This window comes from Lytechinus variegatus, chromosome 2 (assembly GCF_018143015.1).
Source record: "Lytechinus variegatus isolate NC3 chromosome 2, Lvar_3.0, whole genome shotgun sequence".
NCBI lineage: Eukaryota > Metazoa > Echinodermata > Echinoidea > Temnopleuroida > Toxopneustidae > Lytechinus > Lytechinus variegatus.
The window spans coordinates 41,654,438-41,669,302 of record NC_054741.1 but is presented as its reverse complement, the minus strand read 5'-3'; the positions used below and the strand labels follow the sequence as shown (position 1 = coordinate 41,669,302).

The 14,865-nt window shown below is 36.1% G+C and overlaps 1 protein-coding gene across 1 annotated transcript in view; it reads right to left on the bottom strand.

Moving 5' to 3' along the window:
- Nucleotides 1-14,865, bottom strand: part of LOC121408106 (phospholipid-transporting ATPase ABCA3-like) — a 292,368-nt gene that overhangs the window by 37,676 nt on the left and 239,827 nt on the right. The window contains exons 25-28 of the mRNA XM_041599444.1: nucleotides 10,820-10,907; nucleotides 9,906-10,009; nucleotides 6,738-6,767; nucleotides 5,598-5,755 (exon numbers count right to left, since the gene is read on the bottom strand). Of these exons, the coding sequence (XP_041455378.1) occupies nucleotides 5,598-5,755; nucleotides 6,738-6,767; nucleotides 9,906-10,009; nucleotides 10,820-10,907 (380 nt within the window). The remainder of the gene's footprint in view (nucleotides 1-5,597; nucleotides 5,756-6,737; nucleotides 6,768-9,905; nucleotides 10,010-10,819; nucleotides 10,908-14,865) is intronic.

Sequence of the window (14,865 nt, the reverse complement as noted above, 5' to 3'; positions counted from 1 at the left end):
CTAATTAACATAAATTAGCATATTTTTGCATGAAGATGCAATTTTTAACACCATGTTCTGTGGGAAAAATTAAAGCTATTGACCTGATAGACATTTTCCTAAAGTTTGGTTTCTTTTTATTAACTTATTAATTAATTCCTATTGGCATATGGCTATCATGCATAAATTACTGCTAATTTACATAAATTAGCATATTTTTGCATGAAGATGCAATTTTCAGCACCATGTTTTGTGGGAAAAATTAAAGCTATTGACCTGATAGACATTTTCCTAAAGTTTGGTTTCTTTTTATTAACTTTTATTAATTAATTCCTATTGGCATATGGCTTTCATGCATAAATTACTGCTAATTTACATAAATTAGCATATTTTTGCATGAAGATGCAATTTTCAGCACCATGTTCTGTGGGAAAAAATAAAGCTATTGACCTAATAGTAACATAGGGAAAGTTTGGTGCTTTTGTAAACTCTGTCCCCAAAACTTCAAATTTCGGGCCTAAGGCCCCTGACTATACCAGTTCAATATTCAATAGGTTTTGAGAGTTGAACTCCTAATCAGGCTGATCAAGAGTATTCCTAAAGAAAAACATTCAAATAACTCTCTAAATTTACAAAGTTTAACATCATAATGGTCTCATAAATTTTGAAGTCTCAGAAAGTAAATGATAAATAGAATAATAATAGATGGGATGTGTAATGCTGTAAATTCACTCTGTAGAGTGCCCAAGGCACAGTGAAAGAATGAAGAGAGAGAGATAAGGCACTATACAATAAAAAAAAGAAATTAAGAGAAGGAAGCATTGATTATATTTTTTTAGACGCATCTTTAAGTAACATGTAAATGTGTCAATGGAAGTGCATTCACATTATGATACATTATGCACATAATGCATGCTTTTCTCTAGATTTTATCTTGCATTTTATTTTGTAAATTATTTTAAGGCTAGTACAGTGATACTCTTATCCTTTTTCTTTATCTCCTTGATTTGTTAATCCAATGCTTTCTTATCCCAATTTTCTATCCTGATGAGTTTTATCATGTTATTTTCACTGTACATGTATCGTTATGATATGTCAAGTGGTTATATCCTGAAAATGTTTTCGATTTTAATTCCATTCTATTTTGGACTTCTAACTACCCCCTCCCCCCTTTTTGTTTCCCCGAACTCCAGTTACACCAGATCTGCTTAATCAAATATATTTGAATTTCCAATTTCTATTGCAAGTGTATTTAGAATGCCCCTTCTATATTCCTGTTCAGCACTGAGGTGTTTTTTACTATGTTATATTTCTCCAATTTTGCAGTGGTATTTTTTTTTTTCTAATGCATCTCAAGACTATCTTATTAATTATTTTGGCACCCTTTTCAGTATTACCTTTTTAACGTGCAATATTATGTGTAAGAGTATCTATATATTTTATATATGTCTTGGGAGCGGCATGTGTGGAGGGGTCATGCCTTCGGGCAACAGTGATGGATATCGCTTTTGTGCCCCCTGACCCACATGCCGTTCCCTCATTTCTTTGCATGTCAATGTACTGTAAATTTTTATTCTAATGTAATGTATATGTACTTTTTATATTGGTCAAATAAATAATAATAATAATCATTTCAAAGAACAGGGTTAGAACACCATGAACAAAAGCAAGTACCCCCATGCTTTGTAGATTTGGGAACAACTAGGGAACCAGAGTTGGATAAACATAGGGACCTGACAAGAGTTTTTATTTACTTATTTGTCTTCTTTATCCAGGGTAGCTTGTTTAGTGATTAAAACACTATTCTCAACCAAGGCCCAGCACATACATATTCACAGAACAATGATAAGAAACATAACATACAAAACCTGTGAAATCAACATTATTACATTACGATACAATTACAATAGAGTGAATGATATGGGCAAATGAAAAAGAACCAGTATTGAAATTCTGCAGAAATCAAGGAGATATTATTATAGGTATGCAATTTACTTTCAGGTTACGTATGTTTTTTAATTGTTAACTTAAATTCAATTGAGTGAAAGTGCATGAGGAATTAACAAAATATGATATATAAGAAAAAAAAATCTACATGTAAGATTTTATCCCTGATACACTATTTGCTTGTTCTGAAAAAAACAGGATACACATTTATACTAGAGTGTGGTTTTTATATTACTCATTATTCATTGGACTTAGTCTTCTTATTATTCTAATTACATAATAATAATTACACAGCATATTACACATATAATATATATCGAAGATTCATTAGTAATTGTACACTTCATACTACTGTAATAAAATTTGCATTGGTTTTTCCATTTTAAAAACTTAAATTTGCACGATTTAGACTCACTGGCCAGCGATATAAGAAAATAAGCATGTAATTCCAAGTTACAGCCGCTCTTCAGTTCTTGCTAGTCTCTAACATAAAGTGGTGAATGCTTCTTAGTTGGTGCATTTTTAATGGCTCAAAGAAGTGTCTACTGGTATTTTGAGATTTTGTACAATGCCTACTTAGCTTGTTGTACGCGAGTAAATGGGAGGTTGAATGTCAAACATTTGTATTGTTGCACACAAGACGCACCATCCAAAATGTATTGTACAACGCCTACTTAGATTGTTGTACGCGAGCAAATGGGAGGCTGAATGTCAAACATTTGTATCGTTGCACACAAGATGTACCATCCAAAACCTACCGTTGCACGGCTTTAGGAGGTGATGTCACAATACGATTGAATTCATTGCGCTCAGTATAATGAAGGTGCAATATGTGTATAAGCCTGCTGGCTAAATGTTGCCCAAGGTCATGTGAGCTTGTGTTTGCTTTCAATATTTTTGCTCCCTTTTCATAGATTACGGCAGTGAAAAACTTGCTTTTTCATTATTTCGCTAAATTATGAGGCATTGTACAACACAAATAGTGAATATTCTTATTCGTGCAATGGTGCGAGATTTCGTATTCGGTGAAAGAAAGAGAAGCTCTATTCAACTCGGCTTACATCTCGTTGAATAGAGCATCTTTCTTTCACCTCATGCGAAATCTTGCACCATTGCACTCATGCCTATTCCCTATTTGTATATTGTATTGTGGAGAAGAACCGTTAATCACATGGATTACAAGGAGAAGGATTTTGAAGATGTGATCTTTGACCCACCATCTCCTCGATTACATGGAAGAAAACAAAAAAATAAAAAAATGAAAAATGCTCAAAATTGCCGATGATTACTTTTGGGTATGTTTCAGGTAATTTAAAGCATTTCAACAGTTTTGAAAACGCAGGAGCATACGTGCGCGCGTTTTCATGCGTAACGGCATTATGTATCATAAAATCACTGATTTTTATGTATGCATTCATGATATAGTTTTGATTAAACTGATAGCATGATCCATTTTAACTTTGCAGTAAGCATGCGCGCAAGCTTTGACTATAGGCCAAATATGGGCAAAAACATGCCTATTGAAAATTCACTATAGCTCTAAAGAATAAACGGGGACCCCAGATTATTTTTCTTCATATTTCGATACAGTTTAAATCATAGATATGATTTCATGTCTCATTTGATCCTCACTTTTATCATGACGTCATCAAAATGGCATTGGAACTCTATTTCTGTTTTGCGTGTTATGACGTCATCATAATTATGCAAATATGACTCTCTGTGAATGTTGGTCAATTTTCACCTAATTTTCGATATGTTGTAGCTGAAGACTTACTCATTATGGCCTCTATCTATCTAATCTATCGTTCGTCAAAGTTTACAGAATCTATTGCAACTAATCTATCGTTCGTCAGAGTTTACAGAATCTAAACTAACTAATCTATCGTTCCTCAGAGTTTACAAAATCTATTGCATCTTATATCTATCTATTCAAATGTCTATTTATCTTTCAATCTTATAGCTATTCATCCATTTCAATAATTACGTCTCTTTACCTATCTATCTATCCATCCATCCATCCATCTATCTAACTAACTAATCTATCATTCGTCAGAGTTTACAGAATCTATTGCAACTAATCTATCGTTCGCCAGAGTTTACAGAATCTATTGCAAACTAATTTGTATAGCACCAATTTCATTCTGTTTCCACTTTTTACCAAATTTTTCTCCTTGTACATGTATCACCCTAATGCCTGAAAAAAAAAAAAAATTTGGTATCATTCTTAATTTGTACTTTCCTTGTAGAGGCTTAAAATTTATTAAATGTCTTAGACTTCTTTCTCATTTAATATCTTACAATTTTTGGTATGTATCTTGAATTCTTGATTAATTGATTACTTGATTTTCTAATACTTTGCAGTACATAATTATGTTCCAATACTTTATGCCATCCGAAATTCTGTTTCTCCTTCATAGAATTACCATTCTCCATTCCATGTATACATGTAGCTCTTAATTTAGTTATGTCTCAGACCTTTTCTTTGTTTGTTTCTTGATTTACTATTTTACTCTCTATTGCTTTGCCATTCATTCCCATTTTCTATAATTATGTACTTTGATTTCTGTTACACCTTCATGAATTTAATTACCATTCCCTTGCTTAAGCTTAAGATTCAATTGGTATGGTAGTAGATCGTATTACCAAACATTTTTCATTAATTCAATCATATCATACTCAATATTTTCTTTAAAATGCATCAAACTGCCATCAAAAATACCAAAATATCAACAAATGATGAAGACGTAAATTTTTTTACAAGATCAGTTACCCTTTTTTGATGTCCGCTTCCAACCGTACCCCTCTTTCCCTGTGGAATACTTTAGTCACCTGAAAATGGTATCGTATTACCAAACATGTGTTTTCTACGGGAAAAGTTGGAAGATTTATAGAACTGACATGGGACTGATCAGTTATTTTGACCATATTTTGTTGTTTTGAGAAAATAAGACTTTGAAAATGTGTTTTGATGGTTTTTCATAATTTTTCTATTCAACTTCCCGACAACTTTCGTTTAGAAGGATGTTGCAAACTTTTAAGCTTATGGAAATTATTTTCTATTGCGTAAATGCATGCATTCCGTAATATAAGAACGGTCGGTAATACAATCACTCACTATATCTAAGAAGCCTTTTCACTGATTATACTCTGGGTACAAATCTTGATTATCTGATTTTCTTTTTTATTTGTTCCATCAGAACTCTTGTTTTTTTGCTATACTTGCACAAGAACATGATCAACGTCATAACCAACTGACCTACCACTTTTTTTCTGATTTGATAAACTGGTTTGATCAAATTAGCATTCTTTGTTTTGATACAATAACTAAGTGTTTATTTTGTTTCTCTTCATATTACAATGAAGGTCAATTTATTCAGAAGTTTGATAATAATCACATGTTATTTCTATTTTATGTTATTCTATGTAGGCACCAGCCGATATGGAGGACCTCTCAACAGAATTTTTAACTTCTTTTAGGTGATCCCAAGGCAATGGCTGGTGCTCAATTTTATAATTCTCTTGTAGTATTTATTTTGAATCTGGAAAAAAAATATATATGAGAGAAAATTTAATAATGAAAAAAAAAAAACCCCAAGGAGATGTTTCCTGAATGACAAAAATATACATGGCAATGGGTACATGCTCTCTGCCTGTGTATCATGAATTACCTGTAAGTGCCACATAGTTTATCCTGCCACTTGTTTAGGTTCAGATGATCAATAGTATGATCTACAATAGACATCAGTTGACTACTGGGGATTCCCCTCAGACGAGCAAACAACATGAGGACTTCACGACCGGTCAGTCGTTCTACTAGAGCATCAAACTAAGGAGGCAAACAAGGGTAAAAGGAAAAATAATGAAATTTCTACCAAAGTAATATCATTTCAGAATCATATCTCCTGACATATTTCTTGAATGTTTTTATCATGGAATCATTAATAAAGTTTGTCTACTTCTCAGAAGGCAACAAATCCTTTATGCATAATATTTTTATTCAAGTACCGTAAGTATTGGAACATAAACTGCACTTGTGAATTAACAGCATCCCCATATTCGGATGAATCACAAAAAAATGTCATCAAAGTGACTTTCTATCCCTTATATGCATATTTAAGAAATTAAGGAAAAAAGAACCTAAAATGTTTTTAAAAAATCAAAGTATTACCAATAAAAAATGATGCGAAATCAGTGCTTCATCAATTCATCTGCAACTGATCATGAAAGATAGTTTCCGATATCATAGTTGCTTCCCATTTTTACCCGAAGCTCATACCCCTTTAAAAGACATTGCCCCCTAGGTGTTATGCTTGGCCACCCGACGAGTTGTAAACTGGTAGTGGTCTTGATTTATTTTCAGGCTGAGTTTGGCTCCGCTCAGACCTAGCTCTGTGGATTAATCAAACCCAGACTTTTGGCTCTTGCTTGCCAAGGAAAAGTTGGGGTTTATAGTCCGATACTTATGGTATGCGTACATGTAGGTCAGAGTCATTGTAGGTAATGAACAAAATTCAGTTCAGTTCAACTTCATTCGATTCCAATATCAAAAACATTTTACAATATATTAGATAAAAACATGCAATTCAAGATTAAATAAAGTAATTCAATAATTCATAATAGTAATTCAACAACAAAATTACAATGGCTTGCATTGTATTCAAGATACATATAAATTATCTACATCAAATAATAATTTCAACTATTTCCAACACGTTTGAAAAAGATTTTATATAGTAAAATGGCAATGGAACAGTAATGATATGAAGCCATAAGAAAAAAAAACACAGAGAAGTGATATTTATTTTTACCTGGGGACAATATCCTATTCGCTGTTGCACCTAAGGAAAAAATGAAAAGAAGCATTTAATAAAAACAAAACAAATATATATTTACTGAATGGAAACATGATTTCTTGTCAAATATATGCATTGAGCGTTTAATAAGTCACTAGGTCATATTGTCTTACATGAAAATACTTATCTGATTTACTCATTTTACGAGATAACAGGATGTATCTCTTTGATTTGCTATTTATTGTTTAACAAGTGGAACACTTCTGGCAGTCTCGCCTATTAAACGCAATTCGATATAGCAGCAGTGCTGACTTCGAAAACAGCTATTGAATAATTATTAACGACAGAAAACATTAATAAGATAATAAAATACTATGCCCATTGACCAAAATGACCTTTGACCATGATCATGTGACCTAAGATGTATGCGAAACAATCATTTGTACTTGATTACCCTTATGTCTTTGTTTCATGGACTAGATCCATAAACTTTCTAATTTATGATGCCAATTCAACAAATACCCCCAACATGGCCAGAGTTTAAATGACCTTTGATCTTGGTCATGTTCCAGAAACTCACAGGATATTCAGGGATACATGGTTGCTCTTAAGTCTAAGTTTCATGAAATAGATCAATAAACTTTTAAAGTTATGATGACAATTCCACAAGTACCCCCACATGGCCACAGTTTGTTGACCCTAAATGACCTCTGACCTTGGTCATGTGACCTGAAACTCACACAGGATATTCAGGGATACATGGTTCAGGCATGAGATAGAGAAATTTGAAAAAAAGAGGAACTTCCTGGCCCCCCTGGGAAAAAATTTGGGAAAATTTTGGAATTTAAGGTATGCAAAACCCCATTTCGATGCATTCTACAATCAAATTTTACTGTTTTGAAGAGGTTTTTTTTGTAGATAAATATAGTCACCGTAGCTGACTTTGCAAGCTCCAACCACTGCCATTTGAACTTGTTGGAGACATCCTTGTCAATATCACTAACACGAGGGTCATTCTTCTCAACAGTCTTCATTTTGTAGTTGAAGAAATTACACCACACACCCTACAAATTCTTGTAAAATCCATGATAATCCAACTCGAAAACGCTGTACGTCCGTATCACTTGCATTCAATGTAAACAAATGTATACACACGTGCATGCAGAAAGCTGCCAGCTACATAACCCAGGGAGCTTTTAATTCATTTTTAGATTAATATTGAATATAAAATCCCTCATTGAATATTCGATGCATTGCCTGCTGACATTAGAAAACTCACCAGAAAATTTAATGCATTTCACAAATTCACATGTCAAGCCAGCACAGTCAATCACACCATCGTAGCACACATGCAGTTCACCCAACAGAGTCACAAGCACACGGACAATCACCGTAACACACATCTAAGTACAAGCGCTATCACTCACCAATAAACCATGCTGAAATACATATTATGTCATTAAAATTGATTTATCTGCGCCATATTTCCAAAGCACGCGACGGATTAGTTCAGATTCAGTAAGCGGGGTCCCCGAAAATGCGCTAAAAATGAAGAAATCCGTGATCTTATCCGAGTTTGCAAACTTTATTTCCTTGCTAATTTATGATGGTATCTTCAAAATTCCAATATAAAACCAAATCAGATTTTTTTTCTTTCTTTCAATTACGGCGATATCGGACATTGCAATTGTTTCTGCTGTTGTGAGAGAGATCCCAGAGTAATCTTGTGAAATTTTTTCGCTATTCAGCAGCCATAAAAATAGTTAATATCAAGAAAATTGATGCTGCACGAGGACGCGGACGAGAAACAACACATTTTTTTTTTTTTTTTTTAGAAAATAGTAAATAGCAAAAATTTCATGCGGCGGCCAAAATTGATGCGCGCGAGGACGATCAACTACTTTCTTAAGTTATTTTACTTGGCTTAATCGTGGTAAGTGCATAATTTCTATTTTCAAAATTCATTTGGAGAAATATTTAGACAATAAATCACGCTAGTCCCGTGAGTATGGTCAAATACACGGTAAGCCCCTGGGCTCCCTGGGTTACCAGCTGCATAGACAATGCACACGTACGGTACTCACACTGCACCGACCAGTTACCAGCACACTGCACCGACCAGTTACCAGCACACTGCACCATTCACAACGCAAGCACTGCTGGGGCCCGTTGCAGAAAGAGTTGCAATCAATCGCAACTCTTCATGCGCAACTTGATTTTCAACCAATCAACAGCGCGCATTTGGGACTTGCGATTGATTTTTGACTTGCGCGTTTAAACGCAACTCTTTCTGCAATGGCGGGATATGGTAGCCTCAAAGGGACAAACAAATTTTTTTTTTTTAGAATTTCAAAATCCGCCGATCCGCGGAGAAATCTCATGCCTGATGGTTGCTCTTATATCTACGTTTCATGACCTAGATCCATTGAATTTTTAAGTTATGACAATTTCACAAATACCGCCAACATGGTCAAAGATTGTTGACCCTAAGTGACCTTTGACCTTGGTCATGTGACCTGAAACTCAGGCAGGATCTACAATGATGCACCATTACCCTTATGTCCAAGTTTTATGGACTAGGTCCATACACTTTCTAGGTTATGATGACATTTCAAAACTGAAACTTGGTTAACATTTCAATGTTGAAAACGCTGAAGCCGTCGGAATAGCAGCGCCAATAGTCTTGATCTGCTATGCAGGCGAGACAATAAATCGCTCCTGAATAATTAGTATACAAATTTGATGAGCAATTGAGCCATCTCCTGGTGAACCATGGACATGGACTTCTGCCTGTTAACCCCATGAGAACAAAGGTCATGCTTTATGCTTCCTCTTTTCACTCTCGGGCTGAGAAAATGCGTTTGCTGAAAGCAGCTAAGTACACTTTTCTAAATTTGCGTTTTGCACATTTTCACTCATTCTTCTTGCTACCAAAATTATTGCCAACATTTATTACTGCGTCTCTGATGGTTTGGTTACTTCCAAATATCTTGAGTGCGGAAATTTAAGTGACTTTTATTTGCTTCATTTCTTGTTTGAGTTGTTGAAGTAAATTAGCGTTTACAGCATATAAGTTTACATGCTCATCATTATTTAATATACTCTACTGCACTTAAAATTGAGATTATCCATTTAATTTAAGTCAACATAAAAAAAGGCTTTGATATGAAGTGCAACTTGTACTTTTCTCCTTTGTGTCTGTATATCACATCCTCCCATGTAAGCTGTACCGGCTGACATCCTAACATCCCCAGTTAACATGCCAAAGGTAGTTGTCTTTCCAGCACCTGATAACAAAATAACAACAACAACAAAAACATATATAAAATTCAGAGAAATAGAATTAGCAAAATACTCTTCACTATACAATTACACAGTAATGAATTTGACATGAAACAAAGCCACATGACTATGGGCAATCAAAGTGTGCATGAAATGATGGGTGAGTTCTAACTTGTCCTCAACCCCATAAAACATTGTCCATGTTACAGAGCTACCAACCTACAACCTAATTGGGCAAAAAAATCCTACTACTTTCTCTGAAAATCCTATTTTCAACACAAAAATCCCATATTTCCCAAATGTACATCACTAGCAAAATTTCATCACAGAATCTAGCACACCAGTGATAAAAATAATAAGGAACTTTAAAGTTAACTTACATGAGCATTACCTGTATTAGCTTTTCTAGTGTCATTGCTATTACCATTGACTTTTGATGCAATTCCTTTGCTATTTTATTATATTATATCAACAATCTCAATTAGATGGTCTGCTAACTAAAAAGCACACATGCAAGCAATCAAACCAACAGTGTTTTACACATGTATAATATAGCAAACAACACACATAGTCAGAATTCAGAAAAATCCTATTTTACTGACATATATTCTCCTGTCCTATTCTCATGCAAAACTCCTACAAAATGTGTTAAATACTACTGGTTCGCCGCTCTGCATGTTATCATGACAAATCAATATGAGCAATGTTTCTAAACAAGAGAAGTTAAAATGAAATATTCAAATCTATAAATCTGGCTTATTTCAACATGACAGTTTTGTTATGAGGCTAAGAAGCTAATGAAGAAATGAACTTACCATTAACTCCAAGCAATCCAAAACACTCTCCTTTAGGAATGGCAAGTGAGAGGGTGTCTACAGCTGGTGTGCGTTTTCCACGATAAACCTAAGAAAGATAGAGACTTTTAATTGCATCACCTACTGAATATGCAACTTCAATGGGAAAACATGAACTGAAGTAGACATTCTTGTTGACATTCAAGAGTTCATGGCCCTGATCATCTAACATTTTGTCAAGTAATAATAAATAATACATAAGATTTATATAGGGCACTTTCCAACTTGATCAGATGCTCAAGGCGCTTCAGAGCAGAACAACAAAAACTATTTACATATAATACATGTCTGAACAATAAGTCAATACACTTTTAGGTTCTCAGAAAATTTCAATTTTTTTAAAGCACAGTCAAACTTTTATTAGGAGCAAAAACACAAATATCAAAAATAATCAAGAGGTGAAAACAGCTGATACAACCCCTAAAATTCCCCTTTATAATAATTTGATTTCTAGTATGTTTCCATCAAGGGAACATGTAGGTTGCAGAAATGGTTGCATTCAAACACATCCAAAAATCAAGTCCTGACTGGTTGAAAAATCAAGTTGCCTTTGGGTCCCATAGTTGGGTTTGATTGCAACTCTTTCTGCAATTGGCCCTTGGTGATACTTGTGCATCTCTCTCCTCATTCTTGAATTATGCCAAATGATAAAAATAAATGCAATTTATTAGGTGCCATATCCATCTCATTAGGGATGCTAATGGCGCACAAGTGAAGGCAGGGGGGGGGGGGGGAACAAAATAACAAAGGAACACAGAAATCATTGATAAAAAGGAGTTGCAGAGGTAAGTTTTGAGCTTAATCTTATATGTTTCGACACACTTGGTGGTCCTCTTGCTGAGCATGTTTAAAGATGGCTGACTTGTCCCAGTCGCTGCGTCTGTGGTGGGTCGTGTTCCTGGAGTCGGGTGTCTAAATCGCACCTAGTTTCACCTATCTAGACTTTGTCGCAGTCGCAGGTGATCTTGTAGACTCCTGGTTATTTGTTGAGTTGGTGTTTGTCCTTGTGAGAGTGGAGAATGGAGTGAAGCTTGTGGGTGGATGTTAGCTGAGCAGAGGATACGTTGTAGTCGCCAAGCAGGGGAGTACGATGGTCGCCGTAGATTTGGTATTGGATTGCGTTCCGGTTGTGTCGATGTTGGTCTGGCAGTGGGAAGCCTGAATGTTGTTGTTCCGTCTGGGGTACTGGATGATGAAAGTGAGTGGGTGACGTGTTTCGGTTCCTGTTGGAGACGTGCCTTATCACTAAGTTAGTGAGCTTGTCTGATGAGTGAGTTGGAGACTGATTGGTGGACCGATGGGTGGTGGTGAGAGCGATAGTTAAGGTAGCTGTTGGTGTGGGTTGGTTTTCCGTATACTTGGCAAGATGAGAATCCAGGTGGTGTCTTGGTGATGAGTTCGTCTTGGAAAGGGATTGAGTTGTCCGTTTGGTTTCCTTGGTGAATCTGATGCTGGGGTGCTGGTTGAGGAAATGGTGGAGGTCAGGTGTGCTGTGTGACCAGATGACAAAGGTACATGTATCTATAACGTATTGAAGCCAGAGAGAGGGTGATTTGTCGGCAGTCTTGAGAGCTTGGTGCTTGAGATGTTCCATAATGATGTTAGTGATGATTTTGATGATTATGACATTTTTAGTCTTATCATTTCCATGTATTATTGTCTTCAGTTGTTTGTAACTTCTAAAGACTTTCAAGGTGGAAAATTTGCATAATTATATTCTTGGCCAATATCTTCCAAAAACATGAGTATCTCTTGTATTTTTATCTGATCCACCATAAAATGAAAGTGTAAAATCAAGGAATATGATATTAATAATAATATTGTGTAATCAAGAACAGGTGTGAAATGGGTAAATTTGTTATGGAGAGTGTTTATTATTGTTACATGTACCTTTTCACTTTTATGTACTTTTATATTAATGTATTGGGTGCCCCCCTCATCAAGCTTTTGCTTTCAGGGGCACCCTAATCATTTAAACTACACTGTACATTCATGTATGATTTTGTATATATTTTGGTTTCGCTGATGTGGTTTACGGTACACCATGTGACGTGTTAAAGAAACAGTGGATAGAAGAAGAGAAGAAATGGAAAGGCGAGTAGAGTATTCTTTCTTGAAAGTAGTCCTGAAAAGGACTGTAAACCAGAAGGAGTTGATGAGTGAGAACAGCTTGAGTAGTAGAGCTAATGAGGAGATGCTGGCTTGAGTCGGTGAGTAGAGATGATGAGTAGTAGAGAGACTCGACGTTTCGGACAGGTTGACTGTCCGTCTTCAGGAGTGAGTGTTCACTCGGCGTGCAGTGGTACTTGTGGCGTGCGTGCGGACGTGGGGGAAATCGCCGGGCCGGCGGTCACAGTGGGCTGACGTCGTAGGTGGCGCTCTTTGCGTGGGTCGGCGGTTTGGCGGGAAACGAGTGGGGGTTGTTATGCGGATGCGGTGTGTAGCCGGCGGGGTGAGTTACGGCGGCGTGTGTGTGTCGGCGACGTGGTAGGTACATCAGTGGTGGCATTCTGTGCGTGTTGGTGGGCGGACTCGTCGGGTAGGCTTCGGCGGGAGTGAGTGGGTGGCCTGGTGTACGGATTAGGTGTTGGGTTGTCGGTGGAGGTTGTAGCGAGATGTCGGTGGCGGTGGTGTGTGCGTCGGCGAAGTGGTTGGTTGAGTTGGTGATGCAATCAGACTGCTGTGTTGGGTAGGAGGGCTTGGTGGGGTGACGGTGGACGGCGGGTTGTTTGTGAAGTTGGTTGTGGATTGGTTGGAAGTTGGGTGATGACGTAGGATTGGGTGTCAGATGCTGTTGATGTGGAGGCCAGGGCCCGTATTCCATAAACAAGATAAGATTTTTGCTTAAGTATTAGCAATTTGTCTTAGCATTTTGCTTGTCTAAGAAATCTTCCCTAACGATATTCTATAAACTTTAAGACATTTGTCTCAAGTCAGGTGATATGGCTAAGCCAAAGTCTCAAATTATGACCTTCAGTGACCTTCTTAATAATAAATTGCTGCAGAGGTGACTGCAACAAACTTGCAAAAATGTCACAGAAGTTGTTTTTTCTTAAAAATTTGGATTTTATTGAAACTAATTACAACTATTGTAGTAAGAGAAGAGCATTCATCACCCATATATGGTAAGAATTTTTAATTCAAATTATCTATATTTTTGTTAATTACCAAAACATTTCAATCCCAAATCGAGTGACTTGCACAGTTTTTTTGTGTATCAGTCCCATTTATCACTTTTCATGTATTGTTTGTTAAAATATAAATTGAAATATTCCTCTCGACATCTCTAGTACTCTAACTTCAGTTTAAGTAGACCTAGGCCCCCTTAGGGAAAACCTTTTGAGAATAGTCTTGGGTCTAACATTAGGCCTAGATCTAGCCTAGGCCCAAAATCTATAATATCCGTCTGTTTGGAGGAGAATTGAACATTATTTTTACTTTTTTTTATTTTCATGAGACATGAAGGCTGCAAAATGTAACTTTGTTAGACTCTAGTCTAGTGCCATAGACATAGTGGAGCAACCGACACTGAAGCTACATAAAGTACATAAAAACCTAGGCCTATAGGCCTAGTAGGCCTATCAGTATTGGTCTAGGCCTAGAACAACATTCAGGACTTAGCCTGGCTTAGCCTTACTTAGGACAGGGATAGATTTACATGCAGGACTAGAATAGATCTGACTAGGCCTAGGGCTAGGTAAAGTTAGAACAAAAGCTTCATTTCAGTCTCCGATTTTTTTTTGCTAAACTAACGTTACGACTAGGCCTACGTCTACAAATACGACACTCGACAGTCTAATTGTAACATTACTTTGGCCTAGACCTTAATCTCACCAATGTGATATGACAGTATATGTCAGAAACTTTTAAATAACTCCCAGAAACGACGGTTATTCATGTCTACAGTGCTAGAGTACCCATCGCTATACATTGCTTGCCAAAACTTAGATCTAGTCCTGACCTAGGCCTATATATCTATATGTAGGCCTAGATCTAAGTTAGATCTA